This window comes from Cercospora kikuchii, assembly GCF_019650295.1.
Source record: "Cercospora kikuchii DNA, contig_00001, whole genome shotgun sequence".
NCBI lineage: Eukaryota > Fungi > Ascomycota > Dothideomycetes > Mycosphaerellales > Mycosphaerellaceae > Cercospora > Cercospora kikuchii.
The window spans coordinates 1,286,389-1,303,363 of record NW_025408582.1 but is presented as its reverse complement, the minus strand read 5'-3'; the positions used below and the strand labels follow the sequence as shown (position 1 = coordinate 1,303,363).

At 53.2% G+C, this 16,975-nt stretch overlaps 8 protein-coding genes across 8 annotated transcripts; 6 read left to right on the top strand and 2 right to left on the bottom strand.

Moving 5' to 3' along the window:
* Window positions 1-640: 640 nt before the first annotated feature.
* CKM354_000044000 (DNA 5'-adenosine monophosphate hydrolase) lies at window positions 641-1,527 on the bottom strand (the record flags this gene model as incomplete). Its single annotated transcript, XM_044795528.1, has 2 exons — window positions 641-1,374; window positions 1,428-1,527. 2 exons carry the CDS (start codon window positions 1,525-1,527, stop codon window positions 641-643), a joined length of 834 nt encoding a protein of 277 aa, XP_044651463.1.
* A 517-nt stretch (window positions 1,528-2,044) lies between these two features.
* On the top strand, window positions 2,045-4,159 carry CKM354_000043900 (uncharacterized protein; the record flags this gene model as incomplete). Its single annotated transcript, XM_044795527.1, has 2 exons — window positions 2,045-3,814; window positions 3,869-4,159. 2 exons carry the CDS (start codon window positions 2,045-2,047, stop codon window positions 4,157-4,159), a joined length of 2,061 nt encoding a protein of 686 aa, XP_044651462.1.
* Window positions 4,160-4,545: 386 nt separating this feature from the next.
* On the bottom strand, window positions 4,546-5,979 carry CKM354_000043800 (uncharacterized protein; the record flags this gene model as incomplete). Its single annotated transcript, XM_044795526.1, has 2 exons — window positions 4,546-4,927; window positions 4,979-5,979. The coding sequence occupies 2 exons, from the start codon at window positions 5,977-5,979 to the stop codon at window positions 4,546-4,548; spliced, it is 1,383 nt and encodes a 460-aa protein (XP_044651461.1).
* Window positions 5,980-7,048: 1,069 nt separating this feature from the next.
* Window positions 7,049-7,771, top strand: CKM354_000043700 (uncharacterized protein; the record flags this gene model as incomplete). Its single annotated transcript, XM_044795525.1, has 2 exons — window positions 7,049-7,506; window positions 7,639-7,771. 2 exons carry the CDS (start codon window positions 7,049-7,051, stop codon window positions 7,769-7,771), a joined length of 591 nt encoding a protein of 196 aa, XP_044651460.1.
* Window positions 7,772-9,573: 1,802 nt separating this feature from the next.
* Window positions 9,574-10,953, top strand: CKM354_000043600 (uncharacterized protein; the record flags this gene model as incomplete). Its single annotated transcript, XM_044795524.1, has 2 exons — window positions 9,574-10,126; window positions 10,178-10,953. The coding sequence occupies 2 exons, from the start codon at window positions 9,574-9,576 to the stop codon at window positions 10,951-10,953; spliced, it is 1,329 nt and encodes a 442-aa protein (XP_044651459.1).
* An 881-nt stretch (window positions 10,954-11,834) lies between these two features.
* Window positions 11,835-12,626, top strand: CKM354_000043500 (uncharacterized protein; the record flags this gene model as incomplete). The annotated part of the gene is made up of 1 exon (XM_044795523.1): window positions 11,835-12,626. The coding sequence occupies one exon, from the start codon at window positions 11,835-11,837 to the stop codon at window positions 12,624-12,626; it is 792 nt and encodes a 263-aa protein (XP_044651458.1).
* An 863-nt stretch (window positions 12,627-13,489) lies between these two features.
* CKM354_000043400 (uncharacterized protein) lies at window positions 13,490-14,260 on the top strand (the record flags this gene model as incomplete). Its single annotated transcript, XM_044795522.1, has 2 exons — window positions 13,490-14,120; window positions 14,178-14,260. The coding sequence occupies 2 exons, from the start codon at window positions 13,490-13,492 to the stop codon at window positions 14,258-14,260; spliced, it is 714 nt and encodes a 237-aa protein (XP_044651457.1).
* A 1,527-nt stretch (window positions 14,261-15,787) lies between these two features.
* Window positions 15,788-16,630, top strand: CKM354_000043300 (uncharacterized protein; the record flags this gene model as incomplete). The annotated part of the gene is made up of 2 exons (XM_044795521.1): window positions 15,788-15,974; window positions 16,029-16,630. The coding sequence occupies 2 exons, from the start codon at window positions 15,788-15,790 to the stop codon at window positions 16,628-16,630; spliced, it is 789 nt and encodes a 262-aa protein (XP_044651456.1).
* Between the last annotated feature and the right edge of the window lie 345 nt (window positions 16,631-16,975).

The window sequence follows — 16,975 nt, the reverse complement described above, 5'->3', positions numbered from 1 at the left end:
GGCGGGAGGCTCGGGAAGGTGCAGCGCGCGACCAGTCGCAAAAATGCAGCTAGTCCGTAGGCGGCTCTGCTGTGTAACACCAGACGACGTGTAACCAGCGCAATCGCGCGTGGTGTCTCTCTCTCGAACGTTGACGGCGCGTGGCATTGGGGTGGGCGCTGGGCGTGCGGGACACTGTTTGTACCGGTTCTGAAACGATTCCGCAGTCAGTACTGGTGGGCAGCGCGCTTGGTACGTTCATCGACGCGCCATTGGATGCACGATGACTTTTCTGTCTTACCCGAGTTCACAATGAGACCGCCTCCCCCATGCAACGGCAGCGATGCGCGGGCTATTGACCTGCAGGCTGCCTACATGCTAAGCTGAGGCAAAAACGAATGTCTTTCGGCGCCATGTGATCAACCTGCATCTCCGGCCGTCTCAATGCAAAGGGTCGCGATTCTCACGCCCGGAACCAGGTCCATGTGGTGTGCGTCTGCAAGTCGAACATCAGCTACTGCATGCAGACCAAATGCCGTGTCACATACTGTTGCGGTCTCTCGTTGCAAATACTGCCGAGCGACGCCCCGCGCTGCTGGAGCAGTCTTGGTCTGGTGCCCATGTGCTCCATGCCATCATGTCGAAGCCACTCTGCTCAGCTTCACTCGCGTTTCCATGCTTCCAGTTCATCCTCAAGATGAGCTTTCAATTTCTTCACCTCATGGCCGAAGTCCTTGCCGCACCGCCAGCACAGCATGCCCTTCTCACGAAAAGATCCGTATTTCCTTCTGTAATCATCCGCAGCCAATGGAAAGTCCTCCAACCCCACGAAGAAATCAGTGTTGAAAGAGAGATAGTGGTTGCTCTTCTTCATGGCATCACTGACCATATCTTTGCTCAGCACATGAATGTGAAGATGATTCATGGAGGGATTGGCGTGTATCCCGGACTTGACATCTTGCAGCCAGTCGCGCCCCTGTGGAAGCACATCCGGAACTTCCTCTGCTTCCATAGCCTCGTTCCTTGCTTGTTCCGCTTTTGAAAATTGACCAAAACGCCTCCGAAGCTCTTCGGCAACCAACAGTCGTACTTTCTGCTCCTCGGCTCTGCACTTGCGCAGAAATTCCTTGTCATCGAAAGCTTCCTGAGGGCGGAGGACGTTCTTCTTCGGATCGCGAGGGAGGATGAGGAGGTGTACATTCGCCTTGGGGAACATGTCGTTAATTACCACAAAGTCCTCGGAGTAGTACACAACCCTACTCGCAGGGTAATGCCCTGGGTCAACGGTATAGCATAGCAAGCCGTCCTTGAAGAAATCGCGCGTCTTCGCACTTTCTCTGTCATGGTTGTCTGTCGTCGGTCGAATCTTCGGCTTTGGTTTCATGAGCTCTGTAACTTGTAGATCATGTCAGACTTCTGACGGCTTCGCATCGGCTTCGACTGCATACACGCATTGGGCTTCGTGGGGGTGGAGGACTGCACTTGTGGTCCACCGGCATTGGCTGGGTGTTCTATGCGTGCACTTGCAGCATCTCGCGCAGGTGTCATGGTTCAATTTGAAGGTCTCTCGACCAGCGAGAGAAAGGTCGCGTATTGTTGGGAAGGACAGGGCGAAATGAGTAAGATGGAGACGTTACATGGCCCCTCTCAGCCAACTCCACTTGCGGGACGTTGGCGCCGAGGTCGGTGCACTTTTGAGACCAACACGAGCAGGAGCACAGTTGGAGCCATGACTACTGTATGAACGATGGCGATGCTTGCGAGTCGCTATGCTCTGCTATTCACACCACGCTTATACAGACTCTTCAGTCACTGCCGTCGCGGATTCACAAATGTTTTCGCGTGGAGCACAAATTGTGCTCGTGCATAAAATTTACCCCCCGTCGTCATCGACGCCGACGCGACGCGTTCACTGTGAGACCCGAAAGTGAAGCTCCGCGAGCTCGCAAAACGAGAGACAAAGGCGCCTACTGTTTGTCTTGCACGCCGCACTTGTTGGTCTGAACATTCGACATGCCATAACCACCTGCAATCTCTTCTTGCCTACCGTTGACTGCTAGGCAACATGCCACGAACAAAATCCTCGCGGAAGAGGCAAAGCCGCTTGGAATTCACGCCTTTGCCGTCTTCATCCCCCGCCTCTAAGCACTACAATGAGCAGATACGGAGTCGAGCTGCTGCTGTAACGATTGAAGACTCTCCGAACCCAACGCGACACGCTCGCTCGCTCCGCGACGATGACGAAGACGACGATGCCACGCTTCCGACACCAGGCGCGACTGCGCCAGACGCTGTTGGAGACAGCGACAGCGAGCCTGTGCGAACAACTCAGAGACGACAAGATCGCTCCTCGCCAGCACCGCAAAGCTCGCGCTCCACTCGCAGAGCAAAAGCTAGGCAACAACAACTGGACTTCACACGAGCCCGACATCCCGACACTTTCGATGCTCCTGTCAAAGTCGCCTCGTCCCACCCCGTCTCCTCAGGCAAAGGCGTGTTTTCGTCGGCTGGACAATCGAAGATGATCGAACTCTCAAGCGACTCCGACTCTGATCTGCCATCAGCGAAGAAGGTGATGGCACGAGCGAAGGACAAACGCCGGGTTGAAGATAAGAGGGGGCGCATAACACGCAGCTCTCAGCGACCTGTGGTGCTGTCGGACAGCGACCAGGAAGGTATTGTTGTTGCCTCGAAGAAGAGTCCTGTCGAAGAGGCCAGTGGTGCTGAGGACAGCGGCGACGACATGCCCACGACTCAAGGAATAATGCCTCGGAAGCGGAAGAGGAGGACATCTGATGACGATTTCATCAGTGACTCCCCGCCTGCAGCTGCAGACAGCGATGACGATGTCGTGGAGGTGAGGAGGCCGAAGCGTAAGCGTCTCCAGCACACCAGCGACGAAGAGGAAGATGAGGACGAGGAGACACATCAGAATGTCAAGACACCGAGGCGGCGGTTGGCCAAGAGATCGAGGCAGCTCTCACAGCGTGAGAAAGAGGACCTCGCCGAGGATCTCGCTGATTTGGGATCCAGCAGCGAAGCGCGATCCTCCCCGAGATCGCCTCGCAGCACCCAATCTGCCGAGAAGAATGCTAGACTAAAGGCTCTGGAAAAGCTAAAGCGGAAGCGAGGTCGTGCATTAGAGGTGGTCAGCGAAGCACCTGAAGGCCTCCATGAGGGAGAAACAGGCTCACAGAACGATGCAGATGCAGCTGACGACAGCGAGGTCGAGGAAATACGACCGCCTCTCAGCAGTCATCAAATGTTCAGAGCCGATGAAGGGGACGAAGACTTCCTGGTTGACGAGGAGGAGGGCGACGAAGACCTTTTGGGCATCCCTGATGGCATGCCACTGCAATACACGAAATACGCCTCAATGAAAGGCAAAGAGCTCTTCCACTTCGCGATCTCCTGGATGGTGCAGAAGAAAATCAATCCTGGACCCGACATGAACGCGGAAATCTACGACCTTACATTCCGGAAACTTGACGATGAGGTCCGAGGGCTGGCGTCGTCGAAATTCACGTCATCAGCTTGGACTGCTGATTTCACCATTGCGCTGCAAGCTCGGCCTGAGATCGCTTATCACAGATCGGAAATACCTTTGAAAGACAAATGTGATGCATGCAACCGATCGCAGCACCCGGCTACGTACGAAGTGCAATTCCAGAAGAAGCCTTACAGCCGGGCGACACTCGATCCACTAGACGATCAAGATGAGTCCGAATCGTCGTCATCATCCTCCTCTAACAACGAGGTCAATGATTCTGGTGCCTTGCCCGACTACGATGCCCTAGGTCGTGAAGTCCTACCAGAGAACACCATTTTTTACGTTGTAAGTCGACTGGAATCTTTCATCGATTCTTTCAACTTCTGACATACTTTATAGGGCAAGTTCTGCACGGCCAATGCCATCACAGCTCATGCATTGTCGCATTGGAAATACCAACTTTACGACGTGGTGGTAACGTGGTTGGAGCAGGCTGGGTACTTCAAGCCGGACAAAGTTCTGCAGCGCGACAAATCATCAACGAAGAAGAGAAAGAAGCAGGCTAGAAAGATCATGAAGCGCATGGAGGACGAGGGCGAGCTTAGATCGCTTTGGAAGACTTTCCGCGACGCCATCGATGATGCGAGAAATTCGAAGACACAGAGTCGATTTGGAGGGGACTCTCCTTGAGCTTTGCAGGCTTGACTGATTGGGTTTCTTTCAGCTCTGGACTTTGTCCTACCTTTGACCCCGGCCAACATTGGTATGCTGCGGGGGATGGGACGGGATTTGCATTGAGAAGATGGATTGTCACATTGAATGAGACTTCAGTGCGACTTGCAGTTGAGAGGCCTTCTCTTGTCGAAGGCACATGCCGTAGTTCGTTCCGGCTCTCAAAACATGATCCGGCCTCTTCAGCTTCAACAAAGCACGCAGGTCGTGTATACAAATAACATACATTGCATCCCATCATGACATGGCTCCATCCGCTTTCGCGTGAGCAAGGTATTCTCAGTCCGTAAGCAGAGCACACATATCCTGTTCTCAACACCACAGCCAGTTTCGCACGTGAACATTTACAATTCCTTCTTCAAGAAATGCTCCGGCGAATGATCCGTTTCGTAATCAACGTGAACATACGCCCTCTCAACATCTGGTAGACTTTCCAACTTGATCTGCAATGCCTCAGCAACATCATGCGTCTCCTTCAAACTCAGATGCTCATCCATGACAATATCGACTTCAACCATGAGTCGAGGACCAGAGTGCCACGAACGAACAGTATCGAGCTGTTTGATGCGAGGGTCGTGCGTCATGGAAATATACGTCACGTGTTGCAGGAAAGAGGTGTCGGCGGACACGCCGATGAGGAGCTGGAACTCTTGGTACGCAGTCCTCAGCCAGAGGAAAGCGATGAGGACGGAGAGGATGATGGCGCCCATGGGGTCGATGAACCATCTGGAAATATCATGAGTGATAGAAGGGGTGAAGGGGGATGGATTGACTTACTTGACTTTACTGCCGAGAACGCTAGTCATGAGACCGAAGCCGTTGATGAATAAGTCGTTGCGGTGGTCTTCCCATAAGATGCGGATTTGACTGTATTTGTTTCTCAGGGCAAAGCAGTAGAAGAAGAGACCCAGCTTCGTCGCGAACGCAATGCCAACCGCGATGACGGAGGGGTAGTGGAATGAAGAATCGTCGGCATGTTGGACCAGTTGCTGGATGGAAAAAACAATCAGGATGAATGAAACAGCAGTCATCAAGAAGCAAAATGTGATGTTGCCAGCCGTCTCCAATCGCGCTTTGCCAGATGGGAATTTTCGTGGGTCAACTTTGTTTACGGCACGATGGCAGAGAATCAAGGTGAGGTTGCTGGCAGGATCGAAAATGCTGTCCGCCATGGTCGTGAAGAGCGACAAACTGCCTGATGATACGGCACCATAGACTTGCAGGATGGCCAAGATGATATTGGCAGCGAAGGAGCCGTTCACGGCGATCTTGAACTGCAAGGCGTCGCTGCCTTGCTCTTCTCTCGCTTCGCGAACATGGTCATCGACGGGTTTGAGGAGACGTTCGATGTTGTCGTTTTGCGTCTCGTAGAATTGGAGGATCTTGCGCGACTTCCATTTATCTTTGCTGTTGCCCACAGGATGACAGACTCGCTTGGCACTGGTGTTGGCTTTGCGCTTGGCTTTCTCGTCGTCTAGGTCTTTGAGCCCATCGCGGAGCTTGTACGGATCGTGCTCGGCGTGATATTCTGGCAGGCTGTTCTGTCGCTCGACGTCGTCTCGTTCGTCATCGCTGCTCTTGCGGGTATATGCGGGCCGGGCTATGGGCTCTACGGATTTGTGATCATTGGATAAGACTGCGGAGCTGGTCCCGGGGCGTTCGTGGTGATGTCTGCTGCTCGGCTCAGGTGTGTGGTTGTGCGACCGGTCTGGGTGGGCGTGAAAGGGTGACGGTCGCAGCGAGATGGCGTTGTGCAAATCTGGGTCGCGTTGAGGCATGTTGCTGGCAAGTTGGGCGCCTGCCTGTAGGTGCTGCAGGTGGTCTATAAGGGATAAGAGATTGGTTGTCGGTTCACAGCCACCAACGTAGCACTTCCGCCTGCGATGCGTTGTCTTTCGTTCAGTGTACGATCAGTTCCTCGTACGACTCTCGTCGCGACTTGGCACTGCGAGCGCGGCGACGGTCGATAGCAAGAGTCGAATCAGATGGCATTGTTGCTCCCTCGTGCCGATTGCGACACCGGCGGATCAGCGCCGATGGTCTTCCGTCTGAACGAAAGCCTTGGCCGGCCGTGCTCGCTTTCAACGACATTTTCACGCAACATGCGGCCTCCCGCAAAAACTACACATAAACACAATCATGGTATAGCATTTGGGAGGAGGTGTTGTTGTGCCACAACCGGGTACACAGCGCCTACAAGGCCCAAAGACGTGAAGTCGAATGTCCCGGGTCCTCCGGCCAATGAGAGCAAGAGCACCTGTCAGCGACCCGTTCGATTTTCGTGCGGCGTAACTACTCCTCTCCCCTCTGCTCCGTCGTCCAATGTCCTGGATCTCTGTCGCGTGCCAGTACGGAATACCGACAGGGTATGGGCGCTCTCCGACTGGCAGACTGGGTGGAAGAGCAGTACCCCACCATCTCTTCTTCTCGGAGCACAACTGCTAAACCGGCACGTCATTGATCAATCAACAAGACACGGAGCGATCTATTCGCGAGCGAGCAGGAGCTCGGCATGTCTGGCGAAGTAATTCGTCTGCTCGCTGGATGACAGCTGCATAGATTGCCGCTCTCAGTACTGATCAACATAGCCTAACAAATGTAGTCTACATTGTAATCGAGCGAAGCATCATGCAGCATATGAAGCATGGATGGTGCCCGACATATTCCGCTCCAAACAGGTAGCTACACGTCTAGGGTAATAGTGTAGGTTCAGATATAACTGGATGGCTCTGACAGGGACGAACAACCCTTTACTGTCCAAGCAATCAACGCAGTGTAGCCTTCGAAAATCGGGACCTCCCAAACACAAAAGCACAGAGCAATTACCAAAGACACGATTCTACAACGATGTCCGAGCAGCAATCACCATTGTTGCGACTTCCACAACGGCTCCGTCACTTCATCTACGAATACGTCCTCGTGTGTCAAGATCCCATCGAGATCCACCCGAAAGCACGCCGAAACTCAGTGGTGTCACGTTCACAAGAAAGGCACCAACCGCCACGCCTCTCCTCCCTTCTCCAGGTCTGCAGCAAAATTCGCAACGAAGCTTCGCCTGTCTTCTACGAGCAGAACACGTTCATCGTCCCCTGGGGATTCCCGAACCTTGGCTGCAGGTGGCTCGACGAGCTGACAACCGCCCAACGGCAGTCTTTGAAAGACGTGAGATTCTGCTACGGCGATGGAGCATTCTGGACTGTGTATGATGCAAAGGTCGCATTGTCATCACTTCAGGCTGGATTGAAGAAATCAGGCTCGGCGGCAGATCTACAACAGCTTAAGCTTTGGGTGCCAGTATGCGAATGGTAAGTGAATTTTGACGACTAGGTGATTGCACTAGTCACACTTCTCCACCCTGGGGCTCGAATGCTTGTCGCTGGTCAAGAATAGCGTTCAAGATCTGTCCGTGCTGTGCTGACGCGCGGTCTTTCACGTAGGTCGGTACACAATTGGAGAGAGCTGACAAAACGCGCCGATGCCCTCTGGGTCAACAACAACGAGACACGACCTTTCGCTTGCGATCACATTAAAGGTCAAGGTCTGTGGAGGATCGACAGCTTCAGAATGTGAGGCATTACCATTTGCGTGCCGGGGGACTCTCTCAGTACGGTCCCTCCATTACTGCGAACTGGCAATCCTCGAGCACAAAATTGTGCAATGAATATCGCTCGGTTGAAGATATTGAAGCGATGAGATTGGGAGTTCAGCCGCGGTTCATCAGCCAGATTGGGCATTTCGATGACGAGCAAGCATACCTTGCAGCATACAAGTTCGTGGTCTAAAGCAGATGCTTCGTGGCGTGCAAGAACCACTTTTGGGCAGCCGTGGACAAGCCATACCATGCGCGTGCGGAGCGCATTTGTCGATGCAAGACTTGATCTGCAGCTGTCATGACGGGGCAATGAGATCACTATGAGTGCATCTTCTCGGTGACTTGTCACATGAAACCGCGAGGAAGCATAGCGAGAGAGTGTGTACTGTTTTGAACGCAGGTAACATCGAGCTTCAGTACCCGGCGGACACATATTTAAATCCTGTCAAAGAAACCATCCTCGACGCTTCTCCGTTCCAAGGTCTGAGATCTCTCAAACAACGACTCGATTGCGGAGTGGCAGGGTCTCCGCACAGAGCCTCACAGCTAACGCGGTTGTTGAGCAGTGTTCTATCAATAATCGCAAAGTCTGCGAATCAAGGAAGTAGAGCGCTGACCAGTATCAGCTGCAAGACAATCACCTTGATCTCGACGCTACACGTAGCATGCTGAGAGTAGTGCGACACTCAGTGAAAAGCCACGTCGTTGCCGCAGTGGCTGCATGCTTGACAATTCACGCATGTGCCCGCCGAGCCGCCTATAGTGTGGGTGATGAGTTTTGGGTATCAAGCTCGATCATGTTTCGGATGCAGACCACGTGCAAATATTGATTGACGATGGCTGAAGCGCGGGCCAATTCATCGCTGGACGCGTCTGGCTCTCAAACCTGCTGGCAGAACATTTCCAAGATTCACATCCTGGACATCAAAATATTGCTCTGAGCATCTCTAGCCGTCGCAGTACACCCACATCCAGAATCTGTGGAATGGTGACGCAGAAAGAAAAGATCCTCTCGGCAGCCGAACCGCAAATCAAACGTGAAGTTCGAGTCAAGCCCACACGAAAAAAGTGATGAAGCTTCCCAGCCGTGCCAGGTTCCCGCCGACTCCGGGCCATCATTGCCGATCATCGACTTCACCCAAAACATGAATCTTCCTCAGTCCAGCATACCCGGCGTCTCGCGGATGAAACACGGAGAACATGGATCAGTGCATTTGCACTTCTTCCAATAGCACAATGCCTGCTGCGTATTCCCATCAGGCGGTCGGGTTGGCAGCAATGACCCGCCCCAGACCAGAGTCTATTTGCGCGCGGTGCGCCTGTTACAGAACGCGATGCGAAACTCTGCTGCTCGAGTAATGTTTCTGGGGCTATGATACAACGAGAGGGCTGTCTCGCGATCATCTTTTCTTGAGCCTCGTTCAAGCTCCGCAGTGGTCCGGTTTACAACTTCGAGAACTCATTCTTCCGAGTGAATGGGCTATGCATTGGAGAAACTACAATCAATTCGGCAGATCATGATTTTGGGCTATAGCAAACGGATCTCTCTTCATTAATGGTCGTCTCACCGGAGCCTTGCCAGAAGCCGTCTGACATCGGGAGCAACAGTCCTCGGAGGCACTCTCAGAAGCTGGAAGCCAGACCTGAGAGGTGGAGTGGCATTGCGCAAGGCCGAGCGAATGTGAGTACTGAAACAACGACAGCAGTACCACAAGCGCAAGAAGCTTTGCAACGTCCACGGACTTCTGAGCGAGCAGCTGGAGTCAGCAACGAGATAGCCATGAACGCCTCAGATGGGAAGGCGGCCAAGGCGGCAGCAGAGCAGAGAAATGCCGCGGTCACACCCGATGTGTTCGTAGATGCTCAGACGCACGACAGTCAGAGCACGACTGAGCAGGACAGTATCAATCATGACATGACAAGCGGAGAAGATCCTGAGAAAGATGCAATCCGAAAAGAAATCCAGAACAAGCACCTGAGCATCGCCTCTAGCGCAGATGCGCACAAACGAGAATCAATAGAGACTCCTCCCCGGTGGTCAGCTGTCATGTCAGACTCGGATGCAGCGAGCGAGCACACCATACAGGCAACGCCCATAGTAGAAGCAGATGCCAGGCCTGCAGCGACAAGGAGTCGTGTGACACTACAGGTGCCAGAGGATGAACACCACCACCAAGGCGGCGGTGGCTCGATGCCAACAAGGCCGACTCACAGCAGAGGAGCAACGGTGGCTTCCGGTGTGACAATCGCTTCGTCGAGAAGGAGTCTTCCATCTCTGCGCCGACGAGAGACGAAGCTGATGCAAAAGAAAGCCCATCCTTGGCAACACCTGGGTACGTGTTGGCGACACTATTGTTATGCATCAGCTGATCTGACGTGTACAGGAATCACGCTTGGCCTACCGATGGTACTCCTCTTCGATCTGGTCGTGCCGTGCATTGCGTACTATGTGTGGTACGACAACCACGGCCCAGACATCAAGTACGACAGAGGCATTCTCGGTGGCGCGGTCGCCTGTTTTGGTTTTGGAGAGCTCTGGATCCTCTTCGCACGAGTTTGGCGCCTCTTCTTCAGACGAGAAGAGTGTGCGCCACTACTGTCACGCAATCGATGGGAGCTCGATGCGACGTCGTGGGTGTACGGAGTGGCGGTCCTGATCGCGCTCCCTCCGTTCGTGATTGGTTCCGAGTTGGAGATACCCGAGCTCTACCTGTACGCCCCCTGCTTCATCTTCGGATTCCTCGCCATATTGATGTTCATAACAACGCTCTTTCCGTTCAAGCTCCCAATCGGGATCAATTCACAGGAGCGAGGGACACGAATCCGGCCGTTCATTTTCTATGCTGCAGAGGATTTCATCGCCGTCGATGGCCTGCAGGATCGAGAATTCCGGGTCCGCTACAACGAGCGGTACGAACATAACGCCATGTTCCGCCGCTTCTTCTTCTGGCTGACGTTGTTCTGGTTCTTCGGATGCTTGATCTACATTGGCTGCGCATCGGCCATTATCTGGACGCTGGAGTTCAATCACGCATTTGGACTTATCTTTGGCATCTTGTTCTCCTGGATTGGAGTCTGGGCGTTCATCACCTGGCGCTGGGTCAAGTGGGAGATGAGGCGTGAGCGTAGGGCTTTCGAAGAGGGCTTTGTTGATGCATAACGATATTCACTGGAGCAGGGAGCGGGGAACAGTAATAGAGCGCGATAGTCGTGGGAATGATCGCACATGTAGATTGGCGCAGCGGCTGTGTCGTGTCGATAGTGTGGTACACCTCCTTGCTGGCACATGTCCACTGTAGACCTGGTTGTTGGATGGACGTCTCGGTCACGTGCAACGCTCTTGACTTGCTCTCGAGTCCCGAGTGTTTCCGCAGGGCGAGTGTCGTCGGCGTGGGCGCTGGGCATCGATGATGTATGGAGCGCGTTTATTGCGCCCCCAGCGCTCTCGTTGCGCTGTCTACCCACCGTGATGATCGCTTGACGTACTCCCATCCCTCCCCCGTCACGGTGCCATGTCACGCCCTGCTGCGAGCTGGTTGTGCTGCGAACAGGACTGAGGCCGTCCTGAGCTGTGGTCCAGCATGCCCGATGCTACGACGCCCTCCTTCTCCTGACAACGGCCGCTGCCTCTGCCGCCTGTCTTGCACACTGACGCCGTAGTGGAACTGCGCCAACGCCCTGTCGCCGAAAAGTGGACCGCTGCTGGTGGTGCTGGAAGAAGTCCTCAGGCGCTCAGAGTCGGTTGAGGTTGTGAGACCGCTCCGGCGTGACGCTTCCGCAACAAGAGGCCCACTAGCAACACACCAGACAGGCAAGTACAGCTTCGAGCCACTTTCTCTCTGCATGCCTCCTCCTCTCACCCGTCTTCTCGTCTCTGGCACAGCGCAGGCCCCACCGAGCAGCACTTACGACATATTAGGCGATCAACGCCATGCTATGTCGTGACTGACTCGTCGACAGAGCTACTACCTCACACTGCATCGCAAAATCAACAACTCCTTCTCCCCGACTTGAACATCCACTTGCGACACATCTCCTGCCATGTCGGAGTTTGTCGACCTGATCAAGCCACTGGGCGAGCGCTTAAAACACTGCTACGACCCTACCAGATCGCCGACGAATCAACCCGAAAATGACGCCGTGCATGCCACAGACCCGGCCAGAGCCGTGCCGCAAGGCTTCATCGACGCCATGATTGTCCGCGAGGAAGTCTACGTCAAAGAGCAGAAGATTCCGCTGGAGAATGAATTGGACGAAGACGATGCTCGAAGTTTCCATTGGGTCGCCTACGCTTCGATTCCTGCAAAAGCAGTGACGAGTAGCAATGGGACAGAACGCAAGGGCAGTGGGAGCACAAAGATGCCGATTGGGACAATACGTTTGGTGCCACCACCACACGGCCAGCATCCTGGAGGGAACGGTCGCGATTCACCACAGAGCAATGGAGGGCATGCAGCGACTGAGCCATACATCAAGCTTGGGAGATTGGCTGTGATTCCCGAGTTCAGGAAGGCTGGAATCTCAAAGCTGTTGATCGAAACCGCCCTCGCTTACGCAAAAGCACATCCATACGAAGTTGGCCCGGCCCTCGATCCTGCTTCAATGGAAGCACTCAAGAAGGGCCTGGGCGTGAGTTGGAAGGGTCTGGTTCTGGTGCATTCACAAGTCGGAGTACAGAAAGTGTGGAAAAAGTATGGATTTGAGACGGACGAAAGCATGGGTCAGTGGGACGAAGAAGGCATTGATCATGTCGCCATGTGGAAGCGCGTCTCTGTCGAACAAGGACGGAGGACCTCGAAAATTTGGCTGCACACGAACAGTGTTACGAGCTGATGAGCAATGATGGATCGTCCCCAAAAGCATATAGACATGGCGTTGTAAATGGCTATACCCTCGGGATATTGGAGCAGCACTCATAAGTGTGATGAAAATGCATGCCTGCTTGGTTCTGGCTCTCATTCATGAGCCTCCTATTTTGTTGAGCATGTGCACAATCACATGGAAGGGCACCTTGTTGACGTCTACACCAACGACCACTTTGCTGATGACGAGCTTTGCCAATCCCCTCTCCACCACGAAGGTATGTAGATCATAACTTGAGCGGAGACTCGGAGGAAGCTCCGGCTCACGTTGCGCGAATGTGGAGGACAGCTCCACACCCGTCCGAATGTCGCGAGACTCGAAGTGGAAATTCACGGACTGGGGTCTTGATGGCAGATCGTGCGATCAGAGCACTCTGCTCCACAGCTGTCACGTATTGCAATAACAACGTCGTAAATGCATTCGTTTCCCACGCCTCGCTGTTTGTGTCCTACTCAAGCCATACGATCGGAACGAGCTCTCCGAATCATAGCAGGGGAAGAGCAATAGCTGGCGACACTTCCTAGGTATCTCTCAGTCCGAAGAGCCGGCCTTGTAATGGTGGCTTTCGAACAACTTCAACCGGGCTCTGCGACCGCCAGTAGTCTGCAAGATGCTGGAAACAGGATTGGCAAGAACAAGTCGGCGGATGTTCGCGGGTGGCTCTAGCGCCCGTTGACTGTGCGTTTCTCCTTCCTTGGTCTCCAAAGAACATTTACATCAACAACTGGAGGTGTACACATATCCCATTCTAGAACGACTTCACGTGTCAGCAGGATCACAAGCCCACGGAGCAGCGTCCATTCTACAACAGTTCCATCGAAGTCACCACAAAAATGCCAGGACCTCCTGTTACCACGACGGACTTTACGGAGCCCCTAAATCCATATTATCCCATTGGGTCCTCAATCGCAGGCTGGACACCAAATGAAGCGTCCGTATTCGCACTTCTTGGGGCCTTCGTCGGAGCCTCTGTTGTGCTCTTCACTTCAACGTTCATCCTAGTCAAGCGAATCCAGCCCACATTGACAAGGAGCGAACTCCTAACAATCATGTGGTTTGTCCTCAGCGGAACAATCCACATTTTCTTCGAAGGCTACTACATTTCGAATTTCGCCGAACTCGGATCCCAACAGACTTTCATCGCTCAAATGTGGAAGGAGTACTCTTTCTCGGATTCACGATATTTGACAAGTAACGGGCTTGTGTTCTGCCTGGAAACGATCACGGTCTTCGTTTGGGGCCCCGGTTGTTTGCTTGTGGCAGCATTGATCGTTCTGCGCAGTCCTTGGAGGCATCCGTTGCAGATTATTGTGAGCTTGGGTCAGTTGTATGGTGATACTTTATACTATGCGACTAGCTTTTTCGATGAGGCTGTTCATGGGATTTCGTATTCGAGACCTGAAGCGTTTTACTTCTGGTTCTATTTTGTTTTTATGAACAGTTTGTGGATCATCATTCCTGCAGGTTGGTGGTGTCTCGTGGTACTGAGCATGTGATGAGGGTATGCTAATGATGGATCAGCTCTGATTTTCCAAAGCTCTCGGACGGCGGCTTCGGTGATCGCAGCTGCGAGTCAGCGCGTGGACTCCAAAAAGTTGCGATGAAGTACTCATCGACTGATCAAAAGTACCGCAATGGAAGCTGTCGAATGTGGAAAGGGCTACAACTCCGATGAGCATCTTCGGACGACTTCACGAGATGTATTGACGCATTTCCCATCAAGCTTGGATCACTCAAATAATGACCTCCCTCGGAAAGCCAGCAAAGAAGGCACGAAAACCACAGAGCCGCTGAGGCTGTGTCTTGTCCGGCTGATAAGCTACACAGATTGACAGAACGCAGAGCGAGATGTCCTCCAGCCGCCGTTACACGGATCGACAGTGCGCGCTCTTGTGCTTGCGCCATCACCGTGACTCTGCCAAACTTGTCATGAGCAGATTCCTTCCAGCTCTTGAGCTCGAAGTCGTTCTTGGAAGGTGACTGTACCTCCAGTGGAGCTTCTTGTGCTTTGCCTGCTTTCGCTGGTCCATCATGGAGCTCTACAAGGATCAATGATGCTGCACTGAGTGTGCCGTTCCTCCCGCAAGCGCTCTGTGCGACTAGATCAAAGCACTGTAATATATCAGTTGCAGGTTGGATGTCCTTTAGGGCATTCCATAGGCTCGCCACGCAACTGCATGCGTGCCGCGTACCGTGGGAAGGAACCTGATAGTGCTGGGTCTTGCTTCCGGCCACGCTTTGCCAACATGCACAGCTCTTCGACTGACATGCATGAGCTACTTGGCCTGGCCTAAAGTTCGGTCCTCGACTTCCATTGGTCGTATCGCCGCTGGAGACTAGGCAATCCAAGGTAACGCAATCATCTGCAGCAGGCCGTATGGCAGGCTGATCCACTCCAATTAGGCGTCGTATCTGAAACGGCAAGATTCTGCACGCGATACCAAGGCGAGGCCCAGGGCGTCAGGCCGAACAGCCATCCAGCCAGCCACTTCTGCATGGAGGCAGGTCCTAAGCGCCGGCCAGGATACGATTGGCTCAGAGAGGAGGATTCTGGCTGCCGAATCCTGATATTGGGTTAATTTGCTCAAAATAGCTGGCCAGCCAGCTCCATGAATGGCAATTAGCCGTCTTCACTTAGGCCGCCCTTCTGGAAGCTAACATCGCCAAGTCTTTTCGAACATCCTCATGAGTGAGACAGACAGGCCTTCCAGCGATGTCAGCATAAAGGAATTATGGTCAGCAGCATGCAAATAAGAATGTGAGCATTCCTCTGCCTCACCGAAAGTTGCATTGTCAGAATGCAAAGAAGAACGTCCCAAGGCTCGCAAGCCGGAAGTCCTGGCGCGGGTGGCCTCCACTTCTCCACTAATTTGATTCTATTTCGATCAGGGCGCTTAACGACACATACACTTTGTACCTCAACGTCGTACAATGTCAGCCATGTATATAGCAACCATGTCGAGCGCGCCTAAGAGGGCGCAGTCCGAGTATATGCTCTTCGCGCGCCTCCAACTTGCATTGCATTGTTGACATTTCGACCAACTGGCAAGATCTGGACATTCGTTCATCCAATTACGAACACTCGACGATCGATCGAAGGCGCAGGCACACAACACACACATTTTCCGACAATGCTGTTCTCAATAGCAAGCCTGTTGCTTGCCGCTGGGCTCGTAACCGCTGTGCCCTTCCAACAACAAGAACGCAGAGATGCCGTCGGCAGCTGGAGCAGAAAGAATCACAACTGGGCAGGGCGAGGATCATCGAGAGCAGCAGAACAATGCTCATGTGATATTGCATCTATTCAGATGCCACAAGGTACGCATCTCGACAGATCAAGCAGAGAACTTCGTCGTACTAACGATCGTCCAGCACCCAAGCCTCTGCCCCCAGTCTCAGAAGGCTTTTCGTTGTACCACATCGCCGTCGGACGAGGCACACAAAACTACACATGCGACCTTTCCAACGCAACAGCAGTACCCGCTGCAGCCGGAGCCGTTGCAACTCTAGTCAACGCAACTTGCCTGACAGCCAACTCTCCAATCCTTGCATGGTCTCTTGCCGGCTGGGCATATCAAGACAAATCCGCCTCAGTGCCCAAGACCGTCCCAGTCAACGACTTTCTCAAAATCTCAGGTCACCATTACTTTACGGACCTGACAACAGCCTACTTCAACCTCGACACTATTGGCCAAGGCGATGACACCTGGCAAAGCAACTACAGCCAAGGCGGATTCAAAAAGATCAATGCCACTGATGCCCCTGCTGATGCGATCGAAGGCTCAGTACCTTGGCTCAAACTCAACAGCAAGAACGAGACGAAGGCCGATGACTGTGCTTTCCAAGAAGTCTATCGAATCAACACCGTTGGCGGTGCAGCACCGAAGACTTGCGAGGGTCAGGAGGCGGCGTTCCAAGTTGAATATGCTGCTGAGTATTGGTTCTATGGCAAGCCTGAAACAACGAGCTACTAGAGTTGCGGCGACCTTATGATTCTTCTTTTCTCCTATTTGCACGATTTGTACAGAAAGCCTCTTTGCGGCAGCACAGGGGAAAAGGCGTTACTGGAAACTCTATCGAAATGGCATTTTCAGTGTGAATGGTCACATCTAGCTCAGATCAAAGTGGGGTTATCGCGGACGAAACAGCATAGTAGAGACAGAACAAGTAAGAGATAAAGAGACAGCAGTAACGTCAAAGTGGAGCGTTCGTAGACGACAGCAATGATGATGACGACCAATTCATTAATTCGGTATCGTTTTCCAGTCTCAAATTCTACTCACGTGTGAAAAAACCACGTTTCGCACACGTCTTCCTTG